Below are 27,723 nucleotides of genomic sequence, written 5' to 3'. Positions count from 1 at the left end.
AGGGCCAAAGTTCGTCAGTTGTGCTGCATGCTGAATAAAAAAAAACTCTTGCAAAATTGATGATGGCCCCAATTATTTATCTGTGCAGACAGTCAGAGTGAAACAGATGCCACCGTGCCCCACACCAGGATGAAATTAATGTATGATGTTTTGATCCCTATGTGTCAAGACAACAATTCATTTTGCGATATTCCAGCGGACATGCTTCTTTTCCTTGTTTATTGACTTCACTAGTCATTGACTATGAGGAAAAAACACAATTCATCAAAGTGACAATGTTTTACCCTCAATTACTGTCTGTGGCATTGTCACATTTGCTGGTAGAAATAGATTGAATCATTAGAACCAAGGTGAAGATGTCAACTCTGCAGCCAAACGAAACAGACAAAAACCTAATTAACCAACCTGCTTTGAATCAGCAGTATTTAATGGCATTTGTTTTCCTTTTTTTAAAAGAGGTATCAGATCAACTTGAAACATTTTTCCTGGTGTATTCTTTTTAACACAAAAACTCTTAAAATGCATTGAACCTTTAGGGAGGCATTACACTCTTCGAAATCCCATGAGGCAAACCAGCACCGAAGAAATACCTTAATGGGAACATCAATTACTAGTCAAATATCTGAAAAAAATATTTCTCCTGCTACATCTGTCATTGTTAGCTCCAACATTTAACACTTTCAGAAACTCAGTAAGAACTGTATCATCAAGTTTTGTTTAGTGTTAGGTAATTAATTTTTGATTAGTTTTAATAATTGCCATTTAAAAAAGAAGTACAAAGAAAATTGAACTTCACGTGCTTGCTTCAAGGATATAAAATTATTGATTTTGATGGAGCACTTCTGCAAATCTATTAATATCTTCAGAAAATTTAATTCAAGATCAATTATAGAATATCTGCCAGTTCTTCATTTAAATATATTTAGGAGAATTGAAACAAGATAAATAGATGTTTCCACACTTCCGCATTGATTGTTAAATTGAATGGTTGGGATGTGCATAATCCCCTAAATTATGGGGAAACATAAGATTTATTTTTTATTAACTCCCTCAAGGACAAGCTTCTTTCTTTCTTATCTTCCAGTCTTGCTGCAAATCGCTTTCTGCTTCTAAAAATTATTAAATATCTCCCGTAGTCTTTTTTCTTTCGCACAGTTAACTTACGTGTATATTATAGAATGGTATAGAAGCTTGCTTACTTTTAGTAACATTAACTTAATTCCTATTGTCCTTACAGGAGCTCTGCTTCAGTGTAAATTGCAGAGAAGAGAGGCCACTGAAGTTATATAATTCTTGAGATTTTATGAAAATAGGTTTAGGTTCAATCTCACTGCTCTGCTCACTGAACAGATTTGAATGTTTACTTTTCTCGGCTTTTACTATTTAGTGTGTAACTTTTTGTGATCATTACCTTTCGATTACAGAACAAATTGGACAGGAGATCCTGGAGAACCTGCATCATGACAAAGAAAAGATTCAACGAGCTCGGGAGAGGGTGAGTTTGAGATACACAACTAACAGCGGTTGTAGTCAGTCACAGCAGATCTTTCAGCGATTTTCTTTTTAAGCATGTTGCATGTTTTTAAATACATTTTACAGATAGAATATGCTTCTTTTGGCTAATTGGAAACAACCAATCTTCGCATTCAATTTGAAGTTAGAAATATGCCAGTTTATAAGCTTCCTTTCTACCAACATGGGAACAAGAGAAACAATATTCATTTTTCAAATAGCAGAAACCTTTGTGTGAATATGGCTGTTTTTCAGTTTGTTTTCTCCATATACCCTCAGATTAATAAATGTAATTAGGCTTTTGCTAATTTTTTTAATTGCCCTGCACAATGTGGAAAATCTAAAATGGCTCAACTTTCTGGCAATTTTAACAGAAACACATATACAAGATGCTACCTTCCTTGTTGACAGCAATAGATTTCTACAACTTTTCAAAAACCCTTGCCAATTAAATTACTATAAATATCTTTAGTACATATTTATTCAGCTATACAGATTTAAAAGTCATCTCGCTATATGGAATATAGTTTATGTGCGAATGTATAATCCATATTGATTTGTTTTAAACTTGAGCATTGCTAAATATATCTCTCTTCATAAGCAAACATAACTCCCCAAATAGGCATCTATATTTCATAAAGAGTCTTAAGTATTCGCAAGCGCTATTCTTGTTTGATTCGCGAATTGAGTGGGTGTTATGTTTGATTTTCTAAATAACAACACTTAACAGCGAAACAATTTGCCTATATGTCGTCTTGTCTATATATCATATACTACTTTGTGCTCTATATACCTCTGGTCCCCTGAAAGAGGTGCTGCAAACCTTTCGATGCAAGATCTCAGGATAATGTTTCCTTGAATTGATTACTTTTTTATCGCTGTTACACTCTTGTTTTCCTTCATTATTGTCTAATTTACCTCATGTGCCACCAGGGCTTATAGCATTGAGGTGAGGTATGCTGACCTGTTGGTCACATGACCTGTACTAATGTCCACAATTTTTGACTTTCCTTAGCTCACATTTTAAATTTTCAAGTTGTGTGGTATCTGCTTTTGAGTTTTTTCCAATTCAACGATTGTACGAATGCCATGCGAGAGCGGCAGAAGAATTATAAACCCACCCTTTTGTTCATTCTACAATCCTAACGTTTAGAGAGAGAATGTTTTATATCTGCTTATTTCTACAAAAACCATCAAAGAAGTAGCTGCCAATATTCAAATTAAGCAGCTCACTTTTAGACTCATCAATAGATTTTTTGATACACTTTTGGGTACGAGTGCATTCTTAAAGAGACTTTGTCTTTTTCTTTAAAAAGGAGAAAGGCGGAGATGAGGACACACCATTTTCATTGCAAAGATATTTTTGCAACACACTAACTTCTTATGTATTGTAGGTCATCACCTTTTTAAGTGTTGAACCTGTTCCTGTGTTTACCAAATGATTTTTATTAAAGCTAATGTCTCCTTAAATGCGAAATATAAATGATCAAAGTTGCCCCCTGTCAAGATTTTTTTAAATGGCAAATGTTGGAAATACACACCCGATTTGTCATCAGAAAAGAGAAAATTTTATTTCTATATTGAGATTGTCGGCTCTTTGTCATAAGTAGAAAGACTGATTTTGCATTTGATTTTCTAGCTGAGCCATACCTATTTCTTGATAGAAGGTTTGTTGGCTTTCTTCTAAAAGTACAAAAATGGACTCCAATAAGTGACAGTATGAACCTGTTTAAAGATGATCATTGTCTTATGAAATAAATATTTTGTCTTATTCTGCTGTGTAACCCCTTCCTTCCTCACTCTTCTTATCAGCTGCGTGAAACTGATACAAACCTCGGTAAGAGCTCCAGGGTTTTGACAGGAATGTTGCGAAGGTAAGGTCAAGGTAGGAATCTGTTGTGCTTTTTCTATAAATAACCTACCCCCCTCCCTTGGATGAAGTGCTCCCAGCGCAAAGTGTGATAGAATTGAGTTGTGTTTTCCTATTCCTTTTTAGTATCTGCTTTTACTGATTACTATGCTAACTATACTGAAAACATTGTTGGTGTATAACTGAAGCTTGTAAGCTGTGGCATCAGCGACAATAATAGTTTAATGTATATAAAACACTGATTCACGTGTGTGATTTGTATGACGTTGCGATATAAAATTTTAATTAACATTTACTTGTTTTCTTGGTTTTCAGTTGATTTACAGTAGATTTACCAGTTTCAAATTGCTAAGAGACTGCAGGAAATGGAGAGTAAAATCAAGTGAAAGAGCCAAAGACCAGTGATTAAAAGAGTTTGATTCAACACTGGCAATATTTGTTTCGATATTACAGAGTTCATTTCAAACTTATTTGCTCTCCGATTTCTGCCTCCTTTTTATATGGTAGCTGGCAGTCTTTTAGAAAAATTGGCACAGTAAGTCCACCCAATGGTAAAGGGAAAGGGTACCGAATAGCAGCAGATGGTTCGTGAAAATTAAATTCACGATTGGGAGATCGGGAAGCACAGGTTCAAGTGACATTGGAGGTGCCAATTGCAAATTCTGCAGACTCGGGTTTGTTGGAATAGAGGGGGTTATGTGAGGGCATCAATTTTCCATGAGCAATCAAAGTTTGGTGTTTAGTGCTGGAACGGAACGCTGAGACCAATTCACCAATAAAACTGCTGTTGTTCTTTGGGTAGTTGATGCTGTCTTTTGAACGTAAACATAGGTGTCTCAATGTTTTTAATATCTACAAAGGACACGCCACGGAGAGACAATTTTCATCTGACTACTAAATAAGGTTTCAGCCATTAACCTCTGCAGGTTACTATTGCTGATGTGACCACAACCATATTTTTTTCCATAGCTTGCTAAACTATTTTGATTATAGCATTTATGGGCAGCTTGTTAGTCTTGTGCATTTGCATTGACCTCGGCTCCTATCACAAAATTAAAAAGAGCGAGCACTCAGTTTTCTGCTCTCCTCTTGAGCTGTGCTATTTATTTATTTATCTTCATTGCCATACAGTGAGAAGCTCATAGACACAATATGCTTCCATAGCCATTGGTCACCTTGTGGTACTTGGGTCAGTTGACCAAGTATAGTCCAGAACTGTTGGCAGGCTGTTTTTCAATGGGGGTGTCACAGCCAGGATGAGCTCTCTCTCCAAACCCTTTGTCGGTGTGCGAGCATGCTACCGACGCTGGCTTTGAGTGAGGAAGGGGGAACATTCACCCAGTTTTCATTCATTACTGAAGCTAATTGTCGTGTTTTTAGTGTTAGTTTATTTAAACTGCAGTAACTTTAACATAGATTTGGGGGTAGGCAGGAATGTTGGGGTTGACGTAACAATCCGATCAGCCATGATCTTATTGAATGGCGGGGCAGACTCAAGGGGCTGAGTGCCTTACTGCTCCTACTTCATACATTTGCATGTACTGTTCCCATTTATGCTTAGAAAGTGTGCCAAAAATATAGAAAAATATCAAACTGTTGACTTGGCAAGGAAGGCGATCCTTTTATCGACTGACTTGGGTTTAGATAGTCAGAGCTCCTCAGTTGGTCCCTGTTACTATATGCAAATTAGGGCCACCCACACCATTTTAATCTCTGCCCATATTGCTACTGCCAGTTCCTCAATTCACCCACAAACCACCAACTCAGGAGGAGTTGACCATTTGCGGTGCTGTCTATAATGAAATGAAATGAAAATCGCTTATTGTCACGAGTAGGCTTCAATGAAGTTACTGTGAAAAGCCCCTAGTCGCCACATTCCGGCGCCTGTCCGGGGAGGCCGGTACGGGAATCGAAGCGTACTGCTGGTCTGCTTTAAAAGCCAGCGATTTAGCCGAGTGAGCTAAACCAGCCCCAGACGGGTCCGGCTTGGCACCCATTGCCCCCTCCTCCCGGTGAGTGTCCAGCTCCATTAAGATGACTACACTCTCCATTCTTTAAAAAGAGTTAACTGCTGGTACGCACAAAGTATTTTTCCTTTAAGTGCTAGGCCTCTAAAATCTGCACATCACCATCACCTTCTGCTGAACCAGATACAACAGTCAGCTCTCCAACAAGCCATTTCCTGGCTGCCCTTTCCAGTTGAACATTCTCCTCATCTGACCTCTCTGTCTCACTAACTATTACCATGCAGGGTTGCTGATTTCTTTGGTGCTTGGAATAATGAGAATTGTATAAGAGAAAAGGAAGGGTAGGTGTCCAAATATTCTGCTGTGCACTACAACCATATTTCCATCTGTTGCCAATGTTGTCCTTTCCCTGTGAATAATGTTAATGATTATCAATCCTATTGTTAGGAGTTAGCAATGTTCCTGATTTTGAAGTCTTTCTTTGGTTGTGAACTGGCTTTTCCTACACAGAGAGAGGCAGTGGATGAGTGTGAGCTCTTCTTTGGTGATCTGCAAGGCAGAATAACGTAGTATCCGTACTTCAGACATAAGCAACAAGTATGGCCAAGAAGCGGGGGCGGGGGAAGTATTTGGGAAGGCAATAGCAGTTCTCTGGAGTGAATGCAAGTTGAAAGACATTACAGTGAAATGCCCCATTGTGATTTGGAGGAGGGATATGAGAATTGTGAAGAGAAAAGGTGATAGCACTGAGGCCAGTGCAGGGCTGTATAAAGAGTAAGAGAGTTATGAAGGGAAGTCTTAGCTTGATAATCTTGATGAAGCGATATTTCATCCTGTGCTGAAGCAGTACCTTGCAATACTGCCATTGACCTGCTCAGCCAACTCCTATCTATGGCTGTTGAATAATTTGTTAGGCCATTTGCCACTCACTGAGGGGAAAAAGGTTTGTACTTCTGTTCCTCACTATGTTCCAAAAGTGCCTCCTGAAACGCCTCCAATAATTGTGAGGCACAGTATGATATTGTGCTGTCGGCTGCTGCTTCAGTAGCTCTGTTTCCACTGACCACGTCTGAAGAATGTGATTCTTCTTTCAAGACTTCAGTCTGCTTTTAAGTAACAGCTACCCTGCTAGATTTCTTGCCCTCCCAATCAATGAGTTGCTCATAAGGAGCACCATTTACAGTGGCCACTCCTCAGTTGTGTTCAGATGAGGTCTGTCCACAAAGATCCGTTGGGCCTCCAGCTTGCCACAGCTTGTTTGTGGAGAGATTCCCCACCAGTCACCCATATGCTATATCTGAAAATCACACCTGTATCTGATTAAAATTGGCATTTTTTTCCGCCAATCTGAAACTTAAGTCGAATGTAAGCCTAAATTGTTAAAGGTACTTAAACCAGGATTGCATATTATGAAGCAATGTATAAAATGCTATTGTCGGTATATGTAAACTTTTTTGTATTGCACATGAGGAATGTTGCACCTCACTTTGTAACTGGAAATGCTCAGCATTCTTCAATGTAGTAATTGTTGGGGGCTTGCATGCAGTGGGAATGGGTGCCATGTCCGCTCAGCTATTTGCTTGCATATTTTAACTATTTTAACTGTAGAATTTGCTCATTTCAAAAGAAAAATATTTAAGTAACCCAACAACATTGTGATTAAAATGCTTCCTTTGCATCTCTTTTGATTTAGATTTTGTTTTCAACTAAAGCAAACTCAAGCCTCCTTTAATTTCATCCCAAAGTGTAGTCTCATTCATTTTTGTTAGTTGGATATCTCTGCGTAGGGGGAGGGGAGACTTAAAAGGATATATGGTCAGGCATGTGTTTTGTGCTAAATATTTTGAGAGAATTGCCCCATTGTTCAGGTAATTTAGCCAATCTGGTCACTTTCATATTCCACTCAACATCTTTTTAAACAACTTCCAGTTGAGGAATATTCATCTACTTGCATAGCAATATTGTCTATCACATCGTCCACTTTAAGTGTCTATTATATATAGTATCTTAATATATTAACTCTAAAGTCCAGAAGCGCCTGCACACCATATGGCATTAGATTCAGCAAGCCTACCAGCCAATGGAAATAGGAATTCAAACATTTTTTTGCAAAGCCCACTGCTTTTAGACCATTTAATATTGCCAGCAAATTATAATTTTTTGCTTTAGTGATAGTGGACAAAGATGTGGTCAAAAGCTAGAAGTATAAAAAATAAATAGAGATTTAAAGAAAAGAAAATGAATATCATGTCTTCAAGTAGGTTGTCTATTGATGTCCATGGGAGCAATACTCATAGGGTTAAATCTTTGTTAGTTTTCTCTTCTCTTTAAGTATTCTTGCAGTCTATTCCGACGACAAACATTGCTGACAAAGGTTCACTTTACTGATTGTCAATGCTTCATTTTACAGAAACCTCACATTTCTGCCTGTGAACCGTAACTTAGAAACATCTGATTAAGAGTAATATGTAAATGCCCTTAAAAATGACATTAGCTAAATTCAAAATTCAGAGGGAAGGGAAGTAGGAATTGAAATAGATGCTTCAATGCCTGCAGACAATCAAAAACAAATGCTGCCAAAGGCCCACAATGACGGTTTCAGTAACAAATATTCTGCATATGTCTCCATTTTGTCAAACCTCATTAAATGGTCTGCCTGCGTTATGTCAGTCGGGGTGTCGAGAAATCATTCATCATTTTTTGTGCAAAAATAACATGAAGTCATTTAAATAATATCATATTAATGTTAAAGTTCAGCTTGAACTCAGCTGTCACTTAATGGCATAGCTTAATCAGACATAACATTTAGAAAAATGTGGTCTACACTGGTATGTTTGTTTTTAGGTTGACCGAATCAAATCAGGATTTATGATGCTCCAGTCCGACATTTTTACCACATTTATGCTTGACATGTCTCTGATTTGGTTTTGAAAGTATTTATCGTAATTTTCAATAAAAAAACGAATCATCCATGAGTAGTTTGTTTGTACAGATTTTGTAGTAATTTAGTTAGACAAGGGCGAAGAGAAACGCTCTGTAACCTTTTAGAATTGCCTGTTAATTGTACAGCTATCTGAACAATGTATTTACCATAAGATAGCTTTGTCATTGTAAGTTTGCCTCTTGTGTACCATCTGTGAAAGGTATTTATCATGTACATCAATAAAGAGAAAATACAGTGGGAAATTAATTTCTAACCCTATTACGGAATTCTGGTTCCTTTAGGGCATTGTTAAGGGGTCTGTGCTGTGCCATGAATATTGGAACATGCGTTAATCATTAGACCCAGTGATAGAATTTACTTTCCTAAACAAATTTTTGCTTCAAGCCTTTATAACCCTTATTTAATCCAAAATTGACTTTTTATTATGTGGTGTTTTATCTACATCCTTTGTTTCATGAAATATGGCTTTTGGTGCTGCTAATCTTAATGATGATCAGGCACCCAGTTTCAGAACCAATGTCATGCCATCAGAGTGCATATTTCAATTGGGTGGCAGCTTTGAGTGCTAGATTAGCTTGTTGAGTAAAAATTCCTGAATTAGAAATGGTTGAAATTAGTGTTACCTTGAGAACCCTGAATGCTATTTTGAAATGTTTTTTAATGCATTCAGTTAAAATATGTGCAAGACTCAAAAGCATCCTCTGTGTTTAAGTGTTACAGTGGCACTCACCGTCTCCTGATACCTAGACACTGAGGGGTGTGGGTTAACACCCAAAAAACAAAGTCTTGTTTTTGGCACGTATAGCAGGGTGTTTCTTGGACCTGCAGCGCAGTGAACGACCTGGCTATCAAACGGAATCTTTTTTTTGGCCTTGAAAAGGTCACTGCAGAAAGAGATTAAAAATAGCGCCTCAAAATAGCGCCCCGATCTCTCAACTCTCCTCGGACTCCCCACAGCGGCCTCGGGGGCCCAACTCGATATCCCAATTTACCTCTTTTGGGGTCCTCAAGCCCCCTGACCCCACCTCTTAAGGGCAGGGCACCCCCGGGCCAGACCCCTGGTATGGGGCACCTTGGCACTGCCAATGGGTCTGGGTGGCGGTGCCAGACTGGCAGTGCCAAGGTGCTCGGGTGCCAGTGGGAGTGCCAGATAGAGACCAACACCCGGGAGCCTCTGATGGCCTGGGAGGCCCCCCCCACCCCCCACTCAGTTCCATTATGCCTGGTCCACATTTGTGTGGACCAGTGCTAGACAGGCCATGATGAGGTCTCCTAGGTGCGGGTATTCGTTCCCGACCCTCGGGAGAATCGGGCACTGGCATGTTTAAATGAGCCTAATGGCTCACTTTTATCTATAAATCTGGGCGAGAGCCAGATGTGATGTTCTAGTGAGCTTGCAAGGCTCACTAAGCGTCGCAAATCTCACGAGAGGCCCCTCGCGAGATTTAATGGCTTAGTCTCATCACTGAGTCGGGCATGACAAGGCCCTGCGATCAAGCTTTTCTTCTACCACCCACCATGCTTAATTACCATGGACATCTTGAGCAAGTGGTTCAGTTGATCAGCGACTCAGAGATTGAGTGAATCCTGGAATTTTTCTTACACACAGGCTTCAAATATAACTTTTATGTTTGTGCACACGTAGCAAGGAAAGATCCTCCCATCCCATTGGAGGTGACCAGGATTGGTGCGAGTGCCAGGTAAAAAGAGGGAGACTGCCAGGTTTCCAAATTGGCTGAATGTCTACTCTACTGGCTGCTAACAACAATGGAGTCTTCTCTTCAAATGAGCAACACTGAAACAAAAAGTCAGTTTCTTTGATTATCTGACAAAAACATGCAAGCGTTCCTCAGAATGTATTATTTAAAGTGCGTGACTGACCACCTCGGAGGTTACCCGTTGTAAATGCCTCAATGTTCACTAGGCAGGGGCATGTCATTTTATCATTTCCCTGAGGAAAGTTTTATGATTGAGTGGTAGCAGCATTGTCTATAGGCCAGCTCCTCAGGAGAATTTTGTCAAAGAAGACTATTTACTGCAGTGTGACTACATGTACCCAGGTTATTGGTGTACATCTGGTGAGAACTATCATGACACCTTGTGCGGTTAAATAGCCTTCTTGACAGTAGGATTGCATGAAGGATGATTAGTTAGGTTAAAAAAATCACCTGGAGGTTGTGCTGTATTCATGGAATAGAAGCTTCATTTTAAAAGTGAACGTCCACCAGATTCCTGTGAATGCTTCCATTCTAAACCATGGCTAGATTTGAATTTCTATCTTAAGTGATTTGGATATTCACATTTCACAATACAGCATTCGATAGCACACCATGTTGATGCATGCTAGTGGTATATACCTGAAGGGGGTGCTTGGCGTGTTATGTGCATAGCATTAACTTGCCTCCCTTTTTTCCTGAAGGGATTGTCCTTTCGGAATATGAACAAGCCAGAAATGTTTTTAAAAACTGAAACAGGATTTGAGTTTGAGACTTGAGTGTTATAGGTGAACAGTGCTGAAGGAACTATTTGAAATACCTGTAGAATGATCAGGCTGCCTGTTATGTGAAAATGGACTCCGATCTTGGTGAAAGACATGGATCTATAATACCATTAATACACTGCATATTATGAAAATAGAATTAAATATTGCACTATGCAATGGTATTTTTAGGGCGGCAGATATGATAGTCTGCCGCCCTAAAACTATCATTACACTATGTAAATTATTGACAATGGATACAGTGTCAAATGACTAGAAAAAAAGTTAAAATTAAGTTTGTTGAACACAGTTCAAGATTTCCTCGTGGGCGGCACGGTAGCACAGGAGGCAGCACAGTAGCACAGTGGTTTGCACTGTTGCTTTTCACATTGACTTCATTGCAGTGTTAATGTAAGCCTACTTGTGACAAAGATTTTTTTTTAAACTCAAAATATTAGTTATCTATTTTCGAGAAGGTCATGGTCAAATGAATGCCCACACTGGATGCGACACCAAGTCCCAAATTTGACGGTCTACTCAAATTATGCACAACTGCCTCAAATAGAAGCAGTTTTAATTGTCTTGGCTGATTATGTTTTGGAATTAATCCAGTAGCAATAGATAAATATTAACATAGGAAGTGGAACCATAATATAAATATGCATATGGATGGAGATGTGCAGTAGGAACAGTGAGTGCTGAGTGTAATCAGTATTTAAAGTCATTTATGTATATTTCTAGTGAGCCTTTTTTGAGAATCCTCTGATTTCTATCATGATGTATGTTGAAAAAAAAACTTATTTTTGAATTTTGTTGCTTTAAGTCAGCATCAAAGATTTCCGAGTCAAGTGTAGCATGCCCGGATACAGAGTAGCCACTCTACTACTTCAGCAGCTGATTAGACTTTGAGCTTGCCGCACTGGCTTAAGACTAGCACTGTTCAGCATAGGCTGCCCGTTATTGGTTCCCTGACTTTCATTTCCATTAATCTGGTACCCTCTGGTATTCATTTCCTCGGAACAGAAATGCGTACCTAGTGTTGGTAGCGATCATATTTTTCCAACTGCTTTATAAAATCGGAACCTCTCAATAATGGCGCACTAGTGGTGAGTTAACAGCCTCGTGCACGCCTGTTTTGACACCTGTCTTTGATTCAAGAGGATGTTGAGTTGATCAATATAATAATTGTGCTCACTCTCTGGGGATTTTCCATTAATAACTGTTGTAAATCATTGGCTACAGTGACTGCATTGTTTTTGAGACTTCTACAGTGCCACATGACATATTTGTGACAGTTCAAGAGCAATGCTGTTTTAAGCAGCACGGTAGCATTGTGGATAGCACAATTGCTTCACAGCTCCAGGGTCCCAGATTCGATTCCGGCTTGGGTCACTGTCTGTGTGGAGTCTGCACATCCTCCCAGTGTGTCCGTGGGTTTCCTCCGGGCGCTCCGGTTTCCTCCCAGTCGAAAGGTAAGCAAGTTAGGTAGATTGGCCATGATAAATTGCCCTTAGTGTCCAAAATTGCCTTAGTGTTCAAAATTGCCCTTCGTGTTGGGTGGGGTTACTGGGTTATGGGGATAGGGTGGAGGTGTTGACCTTGGGTAGGGTGCTCTTTCTAAGATCCGTTGCAGACTCGATGGGCCGAATGGCCTCCTTCTGCACTGTAAATTCTATGATTTTAAAAAATGTTATTTTTGCAATCAAAACGCATATTTATTTCACCTAGCCAATTCTTTTGTTCCATAAAATCTTTTCGGGAAGGTCATGATCAAATGAATGCTCACTCTGGATGTGACACCAAGTTCCAAAGCTCGGGGCTGGTTTAGCACAGGGCTAAAGAGCTGGCTTTTGAAGCAGACCAAGGCAGGCCAGCAGCATGGTTCAATTCCCGTACCATCCTCCCCGAACAGGCGCCGAAATGTGGCGACTAAAGGCTTTTCACAGTAACTTCATTTGAAGCCTACTTGTGACAATAAGCAATTTTCTTTTTTTTTTTCATTTCTTTGGTCACTCATCTATAATAAACTAGTGCAGGATTGCGAGAATAATTGTAACTTGTTTTAATTGAAATGTGGGGAGTTATTCACCCATAAATAATTTGTTTTTATCTTCTTATCAACAAGTGCTGCAGTTAAATATTTTGTTAGATGATTACAGTACTACGTTAATTATCCAGCATCGCTATTCTTAGCCATGAGCATAGACTGCTTAAATCAAAATAGAAGCTGGTCTTCATGCATGTTCTGCCATTTTGTTCAATAATGGTGGATCTGCACATCAAATCCATTTGCCCATTTTTGCTTGATATCTGGTGATACCCATTAAAATCTTAACAATCTCTGCCTTAAAAAATCAAATGGTCCAGCATCCATAGTCTTTTAGGGAAGAGATTACTTAAACCGTTTCTTGATGGCGCTACTTGGTGTTGTATCTATAATTTTAAGTACACTCTCCCTTGTTTTAGATTCTAGAAATAGTTTCTCTGTTTCGCCTGTTGAATCCTCTTATCAATTTTAAATTTCTAGATCACCCTTTGGCCTTCTCAACTCAAGGGAATACAAACTAAGCTTATGCAACTTGTATTTGTACGTTAACCATTTCAGCCCTGGTGTCATTCTAGTGAATTTGCACTGTTTATACCCTCTCCAGGGCCATTAAGGTCAGTATTTTACACTCCCTTGCGTTTATAGTGGGGGGTGGTGGCCCATAAAATTCCTCAGATGGCCTTCCCACCAGACTCTCACGTACAACTTTACAATGGAACAGGTGAGGCCCAGGCAAGTCTGCTCAGTGTCACTCTCATTGAGACCGTTGGTGGCTAATTATTGAACAGGTAATGTTGAAAACATGACAACTTTGCACACGGAGGGTTCCACAAACAACCATTTGACCATGGCCAGTAATGTGAGTTTGTGCCATTAGTTGGCCAAGGCACCAGGGAGTGTTCCAGCTCATCTTTGAAATAGTGCAAGGCGGCATGGTGGCGCAGTGGTTAGCACCGAGAACCGGATTGATCCCGGCCCCGGATCAGTCTGTGTGGAGTTTGCAAATTCTCCCCCCCCATCTGTGTGGGTCTCACCCCCGCAACCCAAAGATGTGTATGGTAGGTTGGCGCTCTGAATTGCCCTTAATTGAAAAAAAAATGAATTGGGTACTTTAAAAAATGTTTTACATCTTTGAAATACTGCTGTGGGAACCTTTAAATCCACCCGAGAGAGCAAACAGGGCCTGGGATGAATGCCTCATCCAAACGATGGCACCTCCAACAGTGTAACACTTCCTCAGTACTGCAAAGGCATGTGACTCGAACGTTGTGCTCCTGTAAATCCAGTTCTTGGACTTCACCCGTACCAGCTGCTACAATTGACCAAAAAAAACGAAGAGTCACACCTAAATGCCTAAAAGTGACAGAGAAATACTGATGCATTTCAAGACTCGAGATGTGTAGCGCGGAAAGTCAGATGGTCAGCCTGTCAGTTTTCCCACCAGTTTGCTGGTTACACTTTGGCATAGATTACGATGAGCTAGATAGAACTAAACAATTTATTGTAATAAAGGAAGTCAAAATCAGTGATCAGGCAGCAGGGTAGCATGGTGGTTAGCATAAATGCTTCACAGCTCCAGGGTCCCAGGTTCGATTCCCGGCTGGGTCACTGTCTGTGTGGAGTCTGCACGTCCACCCCCTGTGTGCGTGGGTTTCCTCCGGGTGCTCCGGTTTCCTCCCACAGTCCAAAGATGTGCGGGTTAGGTGGATTGGCCATGCTAAATTGCCCGTAGTGTTAAAAGTAGGGTTAAGGGGGAGGTTGTTGAGTTACGGGTATAGGGTGGATACGTGGGTTTGAGTGGGGTGATCATGGCTCGGCACAACATTGAGGGCCGAAGGGCCTGTTCTGTGCTGTACTGTTCTATGTTCTAATAGTATAGTTATAGTGGTCAGGCTACTCGGTGAACGAGTGAGAATTTACCTTGATCCCAATGATTTAAATACCATAGAAGGAGAACATTATCCAATGCAGAGCAGAGGGAGTAGAATCATGACCATACATGTCAAAATTGGCGGCGTATTTGGTGCAAAGTTTGATTGGTAAAAAAAATTGGGTGAAGGCTTGTCCAAGTTGTGTACTCTGAAATCTTCCAGTACAGATTGACACATTCTGAAAAGCATTGAAATAATACAAATTATGGTATGATATTCTGCCTTGCAGTGCCACTGAACAGATATGTGACCAGAGGTTAAAAACACTGCAATGAGTGAGGAGCATAATCTGAAGTTAAATGTGACCAAGTGCAAGTTTAAAACATGAAACATCAAGTACATACGGTAAACATTCAGTGGAGTGGGGCAAAGTTGACTGCCACCACCTTATTCACAATTAAGCATGGAAATAATAAGATAACCAAAAAAAATCTGCAAAGCCATTCTGGCTCCACCCCCACGGGGTTGCTTTAGCACAGTGGGCTAAACAGCTGGCTTGTAAAGCAGAACAAGGCCAGCAGCGTGGGTTCAATTCCCGTACCAGCCTCCCCGACCAGGCGCCCGAATGTGGCAACGAGGAGCTTTTCACAGTAACTTCATTTGAAGTCTACTTGTGACAATAAGCGATTTTCATTTTCAAGTATTTGGACAGGCTTCTAACTTAGTTGTTAGGAATTTTAAAAGTGGTACTGTTCCAACATCCTGGGGTAGTACACAGTTAATTCCAACCCCACTTAAACCTGAGTCACAACACAAGTGAATTAACTAATAGTTCTCAGAAAAAACCCAAAAGTCTTTGGCCCTTGGCTACCCAATAATTAGTCACCATATTTGTAAGCTTAAACACAACTACTGTTTATTGATAACAAGAATTATAAATGAAGCTTGCAGTAAATACAACTAGTTAACTATTATCTGATACCTAATTCCATACTTTAACTTTCCCCCACCCTTTACACACATGCACAAGACAGGTACAGCGGGGAGGAAAGGAGTAAAAAAATACATTAGTAAAAAATAAAAAGAGTCTTTGTTTCAGATGGGTGTTTTCAGCACCTTACTCCTGTTTAAACGTTGATTTCATTTCAATTTTTTTTTTACCGTAGTTCAGGAATGCAGAGCTCACAGCGTTTCTGGAGAGGGTGAAAGTCTCCTGGGGCGAAATTCTCCCCTACCCGGTGGGGCACGGGGTCCTGGCGTAGCGGAATGGCGCCAACCACTCCGGCGTCGGGCCTCCCCAAAGGTGTGGAATTCTACGCACCTTTAGGGGCTAGGCCCGCGCCGGAGTGGCTCCCGCTCCGCCGACTGGTGCCAACACCGAAAAGCCTTCGCCATTCGGCGTGAGTCGGCGCATGCGCCGGAGCGTCAGCGGCCGCTGACGTCACCACTAGCGCATGCACGGTGAAGGGAGTCCCTTACGCCTCCGCCATGGTGGAGGCCGTGGCGGCGGCGGAAGACAAAGAGTGCCCCCACGGCACAGGCCCGCCCGCCGATCGGTGGGCCCCAATTGCGGGCCAGGCCACCGTGGGGGCACCCCCCCAGGGTCCGATCGCCCCCCCCCCCCCCCCCCCCGGGCCCACTCGCGCTGCCTGCTCCCGCCGACACAGAGTTGAGTTAAACCACGTCCGCGGGAGAGGCCTGACAGCGGCGGGTCTTCAGCCCATCGCGGGCCAGAAAATCGCCGCGGGGGGCCCGCCGACCGGCGAAACGCGATTCCCGCCCCCACCGATTCCCGGGTGGTGGAGAATTACAGCGGGGGTGGGATTTACGCCGGTCCCGGGCGAATCCCTGACCCTGCAGGGGGTCGGAGAATTCCGCCTCTGGTCTTTGCGTGCAGCCTGTAATGGTTTTCGTCTAGATTCATTTATCCAGGTTCTCTGCAGCCTCAGGCATACAGTAATCAAAGCCTTTCTGGAGAGGGAGAAAGCAGGTCCTTGTCTTTCCACGTCCAGGAGTAGAACTGAAACCTTCGGTCTCTGCGTACCATCCCACTAGGAGAAGATCCAATCATCACCTGTTCTTGAGTAGAGTACAGCCTTTTAGGACAATTTATCCCCCCCGCAGCCAACCATTCAAACGGAGTACCAGCCCATTTCTCTCTCTCTGGTGCTGATATGTCTAAAGCTCTTGTTCAAACTATAGGCCAGTTAGCTTGACATCTGTCATTAGGAAAATGTTAGAGTCCATTATAAAAATAGCAGAACATTTTAAAATGCAAAATCCAATCAGGCAGAGTCAGCATGGCTTCATGAAGGGAAAAACATGTTTGACAAATGTATTAGAATTCTTTGAGGTTGTAACAAGAAATATAGACAATGGTGAACCATAGATGAATTTTCAAAAAGTGTTTGATAAGATACAGCACAAAAGACTACTTAATAAGGTAAGAGCAGGGCAGCACGGTGGCCTAGTGGTTAGCACAACCGCCTCACGGCGCTGAGGTCCCAGGTTCGATCCCGGCTCTGGGTCACTGTCCGTGTGGAGTTTGCACATTCTCCCCGTGTCTGCGTGGGTTTCACCCCCAGAACCCAAAACTGTGCAGAATAGGTGGATTGGCCACGCTAAATTGCCCCTTAATTGCAAAAAATAATTGGGTAATCTAAATTTATTTTAAAAAAATAAGGTAAGAGCCCATAATGATGGGGGTGGTATAGCATGGACTAGCTAACTGATAGAAGACTGAGAATCGGGATAAGGGGGCATTTTCAGGATGGCAGCATGTAACAGGGAGCCACAATTATTTACAATTTTTTAAAAAAAAATTTAGAGCACCTAATTATTTTTTTCCAGTTAAGGGACAATTTAGCGTGGCCAATCCATCAACCTTGCACATCTGTGGGTTGTGGTGGAGAATGTATAAACTCCACACGGACAGTAACCCTGAGCTGGGATCGAACTTGGGACCTCAGTGCCGTGAGGCCATAGTGCTAACCACTACGCCACCGTGCTGCCATTTACAATGTTTTTTGATCTCTTGGATGAGGGAGTGAATGTACTGTAGCCACGTTTGCGGCTGTCCCAAAAGTAGGTGGGAAGAAAAGTGGTGAGGATGACACAAAGAGTCTACAGAGGCATATAGACAGGTTAAGTGAGTGGGCAAAAACTTGGCAGATGGATTATAATGTAGAAAAATGTGAAGTTTTGCACGTTGGGAGAAAGAAAAAAGGAGCTGAATATTATTTAGAGAGCTTAGAGAGAGAGAGAGAGGACGAATCCTGTTTCGAACAGGTACAGAGAAGGCTTTGAAAACGACCAAGAGAGGTCATGAAAGTTGTCACCGAGGCAGGCTTTGGAAAGGGGTTCTGAACTAATGTCCCTAACAGAAGAAAAATTGTTGTAAATGCAAGCCTTTGTCTTCTGTGTAAGTGGCATGAGAGCTTCATGTTTTATTAAAGTGCTGTTTAATGGGAACTAATGTGTTACAGTTAAGAAACTACATGCAACTGTTAGTGTTAAAGTTAAAAAAATTAAATATTTTTTATTTTGTTTTAATAATGTGTGTTTATAAAATAACCTATTTCTTATATTATCACTCCTGGAATGAATCAATCTTTCCGTGCTGTCTTAAAACTTTAAAAAGTTCTGGTTCTGGTCCCATCTCAGCCACTATTGAGAGCTGACCAGGCGTCTGTGACACTATACAAGACACTAGTTTGAACACCTGGAATACTGTGAACACTTTGGGTCCATTTATCTAAGGAAAGATATACTGGCATTTCCGGCGGTCCAGAGTGGATGAACATGGTTGATCTCTGGTGTGGAGTGATTTTCTTATGTAAAGAGGTTTAGTGGGTTGAGACAATTCTCATGAGAATTGAGAAGATGAGAGAAGATTATTGAGACATATAGGAGTCTTGGGGAGTTGACAGGGTAGATGCTGAGACATTGTTTCCCATTGTTGGAGAGTCTAGGACCAGAGGGCATAATTTCAGAGTAAGGAGATCACCCATTTAAAACAGAGATGAGGAATTTCCTTTCTCAGAGGGTAGTGATTATGTGGAATTATTTACCACAGAGGGCTGTGAAGGTCAAATCGTTAAGTATATTCAAGGCTGCGATAGACAGAGTTTTAAGCAGCAAGGGAATCGAGAGTTATGTGGGAATAAGACGGGAAAGTGGAATTGAGGATTATCAGATCAGTCATGATCTCATTGAATGGCAGAACAGACTTGATGGGCCAAATGGTCTACTTCTGCTGCTACATCTTATGGTTATATGAGCCAACCAGAATTTACAAGCCTCCTGATTATTGTATATTATGATTCTACAGTAACCTCTGTATACAATTTTCAGCTTATTTGACTGCTAAATTTAGTCTTGTTTAATAAATATATATCCCTGAAAGAAGGAGGAATAAAATATGTCGAAGTCATGTAGAGCCACGTTGTGGTCAGTGATCAGATTGATGTGTATATACCATGGTTTAGAAAGGGAAAGTGCTGTTTCAAATAAAGTCTCAGTTATATGATGCTAACAATCTGAGAGTTATAGTGGAATGTGATGGCAAATGTCTACGGTTCCTATTATTTAATGTATGAAATAACCTCAGAAGGGAGAGGCACTATTTTCTGATCTTTATTGTGGGGGCACAATGCTGCTTACACCACTGGAAAAACTTAATTCTCAGTCAACATCTGATCCACTCTGGGGCCATTACGTACTGAAATGTCCTCCACAGATTTATGCAGAACCAAGCTGCTTTCTTTAGACTTAATGTTGGAGCAAGATTCTCTGAGCTGGCTCCCTTATAATTTACCATTAAGCACACAGAATATTATTCAAAGTTGTGAATTGGTTTTTCTTATCCTGAAATTTGAACTGAACTTACTGCAAGTATAATGACTTTAAATTATTTTTTATCCAAATGGCTTTGGGATAAACTCAAATCTCTCACTGCAACCTCTTTATACTCTTCATCATCCATAATCTAGATTATAATCGCCAAATCTCCTCTCAGTGCGCGAAGATTTTTGAATTGTGTGTGGTGAAATTGTAAGTGCATGTATAACGAACAATTCTACCATTTCTTTATCAATAGAAACAGTGGAAAACTCTTTATAATCTTTTTTCGGTGTGCACTGCAGTAGGTTGCTTTGGATTTAAAATATCACAAGTGAATTCATGAACAAGGTAAAATCCTGCGGTAGATATTTATAATGGGGAAGCAGGAGCAAAACTAAACTTTTTGTCCAATTCTGAGCTTTTGCTTTATCAATAAAGTATCTAAAGCTAAATGTGTCACTTGCATAATAATGGTATTCTTGGTCTTGAATCGAATAGTTGTGGATTCAAGTCCCGCACAGGATGCCGGCAGCCGGTGGCACAGTCGGCGGCGGCACAGTGGTTAGCACTGTTGCCTCACAGGGTTAGAGACCCAGATTTGATTCCGACCTTGGCTGACTGTCTGTGTGGAGTGTGTTTGTTCTTCCCATGTATGTTTTGGTTTCCTCCGGGTGCTCCGGTTTCCTCCCACAGTCCAAAGGTGTGCAGGTTGGGTGCATTGGCCATGATCACTTTGTTTGAATTCTGCCATCTTGTATCATTTCAGTGATTGTAATTACACAACTATATGTAATGGGGATAGGGTGGGGGGAGTGAACTAGATAGAGTGCTCTTTCAGAGGGTTGGTGCAGACTTGAAGAGCGGAATAGCCTCCTTCTGCACTGTAGAGATTCTATGACTTTAACATAATATCCAGCCTGACACTTGATTACAGAACTTCAACAATCCTCCATGATATCTGCGTTACTATAATTTTGGCTTCTTGATTGTCCCTGATTTTAATCGCTCCTGCTGTTATTGACCTAGCTTTCAGCTGTAAAGATCCTGAGTTCTGGAAGTCCCTCCTTATAACTTGCCGATTGTCTTTTAAGATGCTCCTTAAAACCCACCTCTACTAAAATTCTTTTGTTAACTCGCCTGTGAAGCACCTAGGAAAGTTATACTATGTTAACGATGCCATATACACATAAATTGTGGTTATTGTACTCGCGGTCGTTGTGTACTGTTGAAAATAATCTCCTCCAAATGAGTGATGGTAGTTTTATTTGATACTAACGATCCTATTCTTTGAGTTCCTGGCTAGTATTCCACCTTCAGCCAATATAGCTGACATTTGTGAGATTTGACATGTACAAAATGACTGCTACATTTTCCTGCGTGACAGTCTTGTCACTTATTGTTTGTTAAATTTGGAGTGCCCAATTCATTTTTTCCAAATAAGGCACAATTTAGCATGGCCAATCCACCTACCCTGTACATCTTTTGGGTTGTAGGGCGAAACCCACACAAACAAGTGGGGAATGTGCAAACTCTGCCCGGACAGAAACCCAGATCTGGGATCGAATTGGGACCTCGGCGCTTTGAGGCAACAGTGCTAACCACTGCGCCTCTGTGCTGCTCATGTTACTTATTGTATGTGAAGTGACTTGGGCTATTTTTCAGTGATGTGATAAATAAGATATTGCATAATTGCAAGCTTCCGTATTCCTATGCTTTCCCACAGAATAATGGTAAACAGCACAAAAAACAGATCCAGTTAGCTGATATGAAGTTCATAGAATCCCTGCAGAGCAGAAGGAGTCTCATTCGGCCCCTTGTCTACACCGACCCTCTAACAGAGCATCCTACCTAGTCCCACTTCCCCACCCTATCCCTGTAACCCCATAACCCCACCTAATCGTTTGGGCACGAATGACCAATGAGTCATGACCAATCCACTTAACTTGCACAGTCTTTGGATTGTGGGAGGAAACCGGTGCACTCGAAGGAAATCCACGTAGACACGGGAAAACGTACAAACTCCACACAGTCACCCGAGTTTGGAATTGAATCCGGGTCCCTGGGTATTGTGAGGCAGCAGTGCTAATCACTGTGCTACTGTGCCAGTTGGGTGGCAGAAACCAGGTAACCACAATTGCTCTGGACAGCGAGGGGGAAATCAGTCTCTGTTTCTCTCCCTCACTATCTCTCTGTCCTCTGTACTCTCCCTTCCTCTACGTGCTTTCTCCCCCTCTGTCCCTCTTGCTAATGCTCGCCCAATGTAAAAACTTTGTCAAAAAAGTATCTTGAAAAGCTTTTGGTTACCCTTCCTAATGTATCCCTTTTGGGCTTTGCTCCCATTTTCTCATCAGTTTTATTTTGAGAAGCATTGTGAGTTTTAATATATGTGAAAAAGCTGTTATATAAAATTATTTCTGTCCCGTTTGGCCATTTTCGGCACTGTTTATTTGACTTATATTCTGCCTGTTGCAGTTTATTTTCAATAGTTTGATATTTCAGAACGTAATCTTTTCAAACCGACACTTTGTTTGAACTCTACTACCTTGTATCATGTCAGTGATTGCAATTACACAACTATTTGTTTCTAATGTCAATCAGCTCATGTGGAGGTGACTGTTCAAAACACTTGCCAGCAAAAGCAACTCAATGTGTCAACTCTTAACTTAATGTCATCAGAGAAACACCCTAGAATGACTTTACATTCCTCATTATATTTGTGGTTTCTAAAGGTTGGAAGAAAGTTTGGAGTAGATAAGATAGGCACGCGGTGATAGGAACCCAGTAGTCAGCATCAAGTTGCCATTATCTATGGCTATTAATGAAAATAATTCCACCACTCTCCGTTGTTCCGTTAAGATTTTTAAACTGCATAAAGGTGGATGCAGCTTATTTTAAAATAATTTGGAAAAATTGCAATGTTTTTGGGCGGTACAGCTAATTCGCTGCTACAATCTAAACTAAACACTTGGTTGAGACAAATTTGAATCTGTCTCTCATTTTAGCTTTGCCCATACTTAATAGTATTACTGGAGTACTTTCTGGAATGTTAACCAAGTAATACATAGCAGGCAGCACGGTGGCCTAGTGGTTAGCACAACCGCCTCACGGCGCTGAGGTCCCAGGTTCGATCCCGGCTCTGGGTCACTGTCCGTGTGGAGTTTGTACATTCTCCCCGTGTCTGCGTGGGTTTCGCCCCCACAACCCAAAAATGTGCAGAGTAGGTGGATTGGCCACGCTAAATTGCCCCTTAATTGGAAAAAATAATTGGGTAATCTAAATTTATATAAAAAAAAGAAAAAGCAAAAAAAAAAGTAATACATAGCAATGGGCGAGATTCTCTGGCCTCTGCACAATATGTTTCTCAGGGGTGAGAGGCGGCCCCTGCCACTGGCGGGATCTTCTGATCCTGCCACTGTAAATCTGATGTTCCATTGAGCCCACCCCACACAGCCAGCAGATCTCGCTCCTATGTCCTTTCTGGGAAGGATTGTCAGGTGTGCTTGAGTGAAAAGGAGGAAAGGGGTCTGAGAATAAAAGTAAAATTTTGAATATCCCTTTTTCAACAAAATGTTTCAAAGTTTTGGGCTATTTCACACACCGTTATGGGAAGGCTGCAATGGTTTAAGAAGGCCCATCACGAACGTTTCAGGACACTAAGGATACTTTACTCATAATAGTAATGTCGAAGACGAGGCAATAGGTGGTAGCTTAAATAATTAAATGGACCATCACTCCGCTGCTTCTGAAAGTATGACTGTTCTCGAGTGCAAAATAGATGCTTTCATTTATGAGAAGAATTGATTTAGAGAAGAAGCTCAAAACTTGAAGGCAGCTTTAAAATGTACTTGCTTTAAGTAATACTAGATGTGAGAAGAAGCTTTTCCTCATCTCCCCTACACACACACACACACAGTAATTGATCTGTGGAATGGATAGTATGATGCTGAATTATTTTCAAAAGGAACTGGATCAAATCTGTTTGGAAACTGGATTTGGAGGTTATGGGTATAGTCCTGGTTGTAAATTAAGGTTATGAAATACCTCACAAAGCGCCGGAGCACTTTGGTGGTGGGCGAATTTTTGGCTGTGGAGTAGAACGAGATTGGAGTGAATTGCGAGAATGGAGGTATGTTCTGGGAGTTTTGCTTTGTTGCCTCCCAGGAATTAACTAACTGGAACTTTCCCTCAGTACACTGGAAAGCAGCGAGTTCTTTATGCAATCTATTGCAAATGATCTGTGCAAGATGCAGATTTGGATGTACAAATGATTTTCTCGGAGTCCTGCTTTTCTGAATCTGAATGTGAAATTTCTCTAACTGTGGGCACAGGTTATTTTTCAAATGCTTTATATTTTCATTAAACTAATGTAACTGTTTTTTCTTTCAGATTCTCTCATTTTATTTGAGATCGCCACAATGCTGGTTGATTATCCTTCTCCATCTCCTGCTGTCAGTCACCCATTTTACTGCCTACCCTGCTGTGTGAAAGTCTCTCGACACCGTACCTTTCCATTTGGTCTTGGACCTTCCCCATCTCCTTCCTGGCTGTCCCATCTCTTTCGTTCACCTCACCGCATTGCCTCTCTCTCCGTGGCAGCAGATGACCATACCATTCCAATTTCCTCTCAGCTAATTTCCTCAGTGATATATCATTCCCCCGATGTACTGATTCCTGATCTAGATTCTTGTTACTCCCCACATCCAGTTCAACATCCACATCTCACTAGTATCCAGTACTTGTTCCCCTCTTCTTAGCTTTGCCAAAGTTTCTGCAATATATAACGAGATTGCTTTCATAACTGACTTGTAGATTCTTCCACTCAGCTTCAGCGATACTTTTCTATTACATGACACTGCACTGCACTTTTTCCAGTTACTCCAACCGGAGCTAATATCCTGCAGCTTTAATACTGACACATGAACAACTGGCGGAGAATTTCCTCAAATGCCAATACAGTCTAGACCTCTTCTGAATAGGTTTTTTTTTAATTGACTATTTACTGTGAAATTTACCTTTTTATTTGCCTGTTAGTTCATGTTTCATTTGCATTGATTCTGATTCATGTTAAAAGCTACAAAAAGTGAAATTTTGTTGGTAATTTCTTCATTCAGAAAATGTGATTATTTTGGTTTAGGTTCACCCACAGGGATTAAAACAAATTTGTTATGCAACTAATAAAACTTTGCAATATAATAGCATTATAGAAGGTGACCGATTATCATGGTTTTGTTATGCTACCTATTTCACAATTATGCTAAACAATAATTATTCTTAAAAATATGATGTACGCATGTTATCTTAACTCTAAGTGAATTATCTTTATTTGTCATTTCCTTGTGTAATTCAGCAGGATACCTTTATTGAAGATTTTGATTCTTATGATGAGAAATTAGATTATTTTCAGCAAAGCGAGAATTTAATTAAACAGATTTTACCAAGGTGAATGCGGGAGTTTTCATATTTCATTGTGATATAATTGCAACGTGTTTAATGTATGCACTTGCAATTTGTTAATGAAGAAGTTATCACCTGCATTTCCAAGTCCATGGGCCAACTAATAGCTTTGTGGGATTTTGATTTTCCGTATTTAAGGAAACCACCCCTTTATTTGAGATCTGAGACACCTCTGACTGTACGGTTGCATTAAGGCTATTTTAATTAATTTTAAATATGGGGAAATGGTCAGTGTTAAAAATGTTAAATATATAAACATTACACTTATTACTGAGAAATATTAAAAGATATTACATTAAACCATTAGTTGCACCCACAACTACCTCTACAATGATTTATCAGCTTTATATTCTGTAGTTTTGGAATTTTTTGCTAACTAATTATGAGGATCGATTGAACCGATATTCATTGGAGTTTGGAAGAATGAGAGGGGATCTTATTGAAACATATAAGATTAGAAGGGGACTTAACAAAATAGATGTTCAAAGGATCTTTCCCCTTTTAGGGATATCTAGAACTGAGGGCGTAGTTTCAGAATAAGAAGTAATCACCCGTGTAAGACCGAGATGAAGAAGAATTTCTTCGCTGAGGGTCAAGAATGTTCAGGAATTCAAAAATTTTCTTGTCCTGGAGGCTGTGGCATTGAATATATTCAAAGCTTAGCTCGACAAATTTTTGAACTGAGGGGAATTAAAGGTTATTCGTAATAGGCAGTAAAGTGCAATTGAGACTAAGATCAAATAAATATGATCACGGTAGCACAAGTGGATAACACTGTGGTTTCACAGCGCCAGGGTCCCAGGTCCGATTCCCTGCTGGGTCACTGTCTGTGTGGAGTCCGCACGTTCTCCCCGTGTCTGCGTGGGTTCCATCCGGGTGCTCTGGTTTCCTCCCACAGTCCAAAGACGTGCAGGTTAGGTGGATTGGTCATGATTAATTGCCCTTAGTGACCAAAATGGTCAGGAGGGGTTATTGGGTTGTGGGGATAGGGCGGAAGTGAGGGCCTAAGTGGGTCGGTGCAGACTCAATGGGCCGAATGGCCTCCTTCTGTACTGTATGTTCTATGATCCTATTCCTGCCCCTGTGTTGTCATTTTCTTTGTTCTTTAACACTGCCGCTGGATAGAGCATGAACCAAATAAATAGAAAAAGGCAAAAGAAATAAGTCAAAGCTAATGATGATTACCAAGAGAAATACTAACCAATAATATAGACGCCATGGGGAGGCACATTTAAGTCATATGTAAACCATGTCCAAATAAATACCTACTCTGCAACTGAAATTGAGATGAATTTCTTCATATATGTTTAAAGTTGGGTGCAAAAGCTAACTGCAAAAATGAATATCAATCTTAATTAAGCATGAAGAGCCCTGAAGCACTGCCTGTAAATCTGCAACAATTGCAGGTAAAAGAAAGAGACAGCAACAGAGGTAAAAATGCATGCAAATAAATGATTCATGGAGTCACAGAGGTGTACAGCATGAAAACAGGCCCTACGGCCCAACTTGTCCATGCTGCCCAGTTTTTACCACTAAGCTGGTCCCAATTGCCCGCATTTGGCCCATATCCTTCTATACCCATCTTGCCCCTATGACTGTCTGAATGCTTTTTAAAAGACAAAATTGTACCCACCTCTACTACTGCCTCTGACAGCTCGTTCCAGACACTCACCACCCTCTGTGTGAAAAAATTGCTCCTCTGGAACCTTTTGTGTCTCTCCACTCTCACCTTAAACCTATATCCTCTAGTTTTAGACTCCCCTATATTTGGGATAAGATGTTGACTATCTACCGTATCTGTGCCCCTCATTATTTTATAGACCTAAGCCATCTATGCTCCAGAGAAAAAAGTCCCAGTCTATCCAGCCTCTCCTTATAACTCAAACCGTCTAGTCCCGGGAGCATCGTAGTAAATCTTTTCTGCACTCTTTCTAGTTTAATAATATCCTTTCTATGACAGGGTGACCCGAACTATACACAGTTTCCTCTGGCTTGGCTGAATGCTGAGGCCACATAATAATTCAAGTGATTTGCTTTTAGTGCTTTTGTTCAGTGATTTTCTTCTTCCCTAAAATCCCTTGCCCTGATCCTACCTAGACCCTGACTGGTTTTGGTCATTGCAGGATGAGAAACCGTGTCTTACTATTATTTGTTTGCAGTAGCGAATTGACTAGTCACTGGAATTTCTTATAAAGTTTGATAGTAACTTTGATGTACCATCAAGTTCTAACCCTGTGGGATCTTGAACAATATTTGATAAAAACGCAGGTGACTGCACCCAGTAGCTCTTGAAACATTTTTGTGATTCCAGTAAAATGTTGAAACTGGTGAATTGTCAGATCTTGCGTGAAATTTCTTGTGGAACCTTTTGAAATTGTGGGATTCTGTGATTTTTAGGTAGCTGCTGAACCTTTCATATGGTTTTGTTTGCTTTGAGTTTTTTTAGACTATCCAAGGTAAATAAAGTAACATCCTCCTACCTTTTCAAAATTGGGGTATGATTTATTTAAATTTGATACTGGCAACACTTAATTTCCTTTTGTTGGGAATAGTATTTGAACCGTCTGACATCATTTATCAGTAATATTATTGAATGTGTTTTAATTAAGTCTTCCTTTCAATATTGGTCTTATTAACCCAAGATGTTTATCAACCTGCACAGATTATGACACGTTAGAAAGAATTGCTCACTAACTTAAATCGAGACAGAAAATTCCAATATCAGGACTTGAGTTCA

General features: G+C 40.7%; 1 protein-coding gene across 5 annotated transcripts in view; it reads left to right on the top strand.

The window, feature by feature from the left end:
• vti1a (vesicle transport through interaction with t-SNAREs 1A) overlaps nt 1-27,723 on the top strand; it is a 404,156-nt gene that overhangs the window by 221,628 nt on the left and 154,805 nt on the right. For 3 of the 5 annotated variants that reach the window (XM_038821547.1, XM_038821544.1, XM_038821543.1), the window contains 2 exons: nt 1,425-1,495; nt 3,325-3,386. In XM_038821547.1, coding sequence (XP_038677475.1) covers nt 1,425-1,495; nt 3,325-3,386 — 133 coding nt within the window. Of the gene's footprint in view, nt 1-1,424; nt 1,496-3,324; nt 3,398-27,723 lie in introns of all 5 variants that reach the window. The other 2 variants (XM_038821548.1, XM_038821546.1) reach the window with 1 other exon arrangement.

This window comes from Scyliorhinus canicula, chromosome 16 (genome assembly GCF_902713615.1).
Source record: "Scyliorhinus canicula chromosome 16, sScyCan1.1, whole genome shotgun sequence".
Taxonomy (NCBI): domain Eukaryota; kingdom Metazoa; phylum Chordata; class Chondrichthyes; order Carcharhiniformes; family Scyliorhinidae; genus Scyliorhinus; species Scyliorhinus canicula.
Note: the sequence above shows the minus strand (reverse complement) of the source record. Positions and strands in the feature narration are given on the sequence as shown.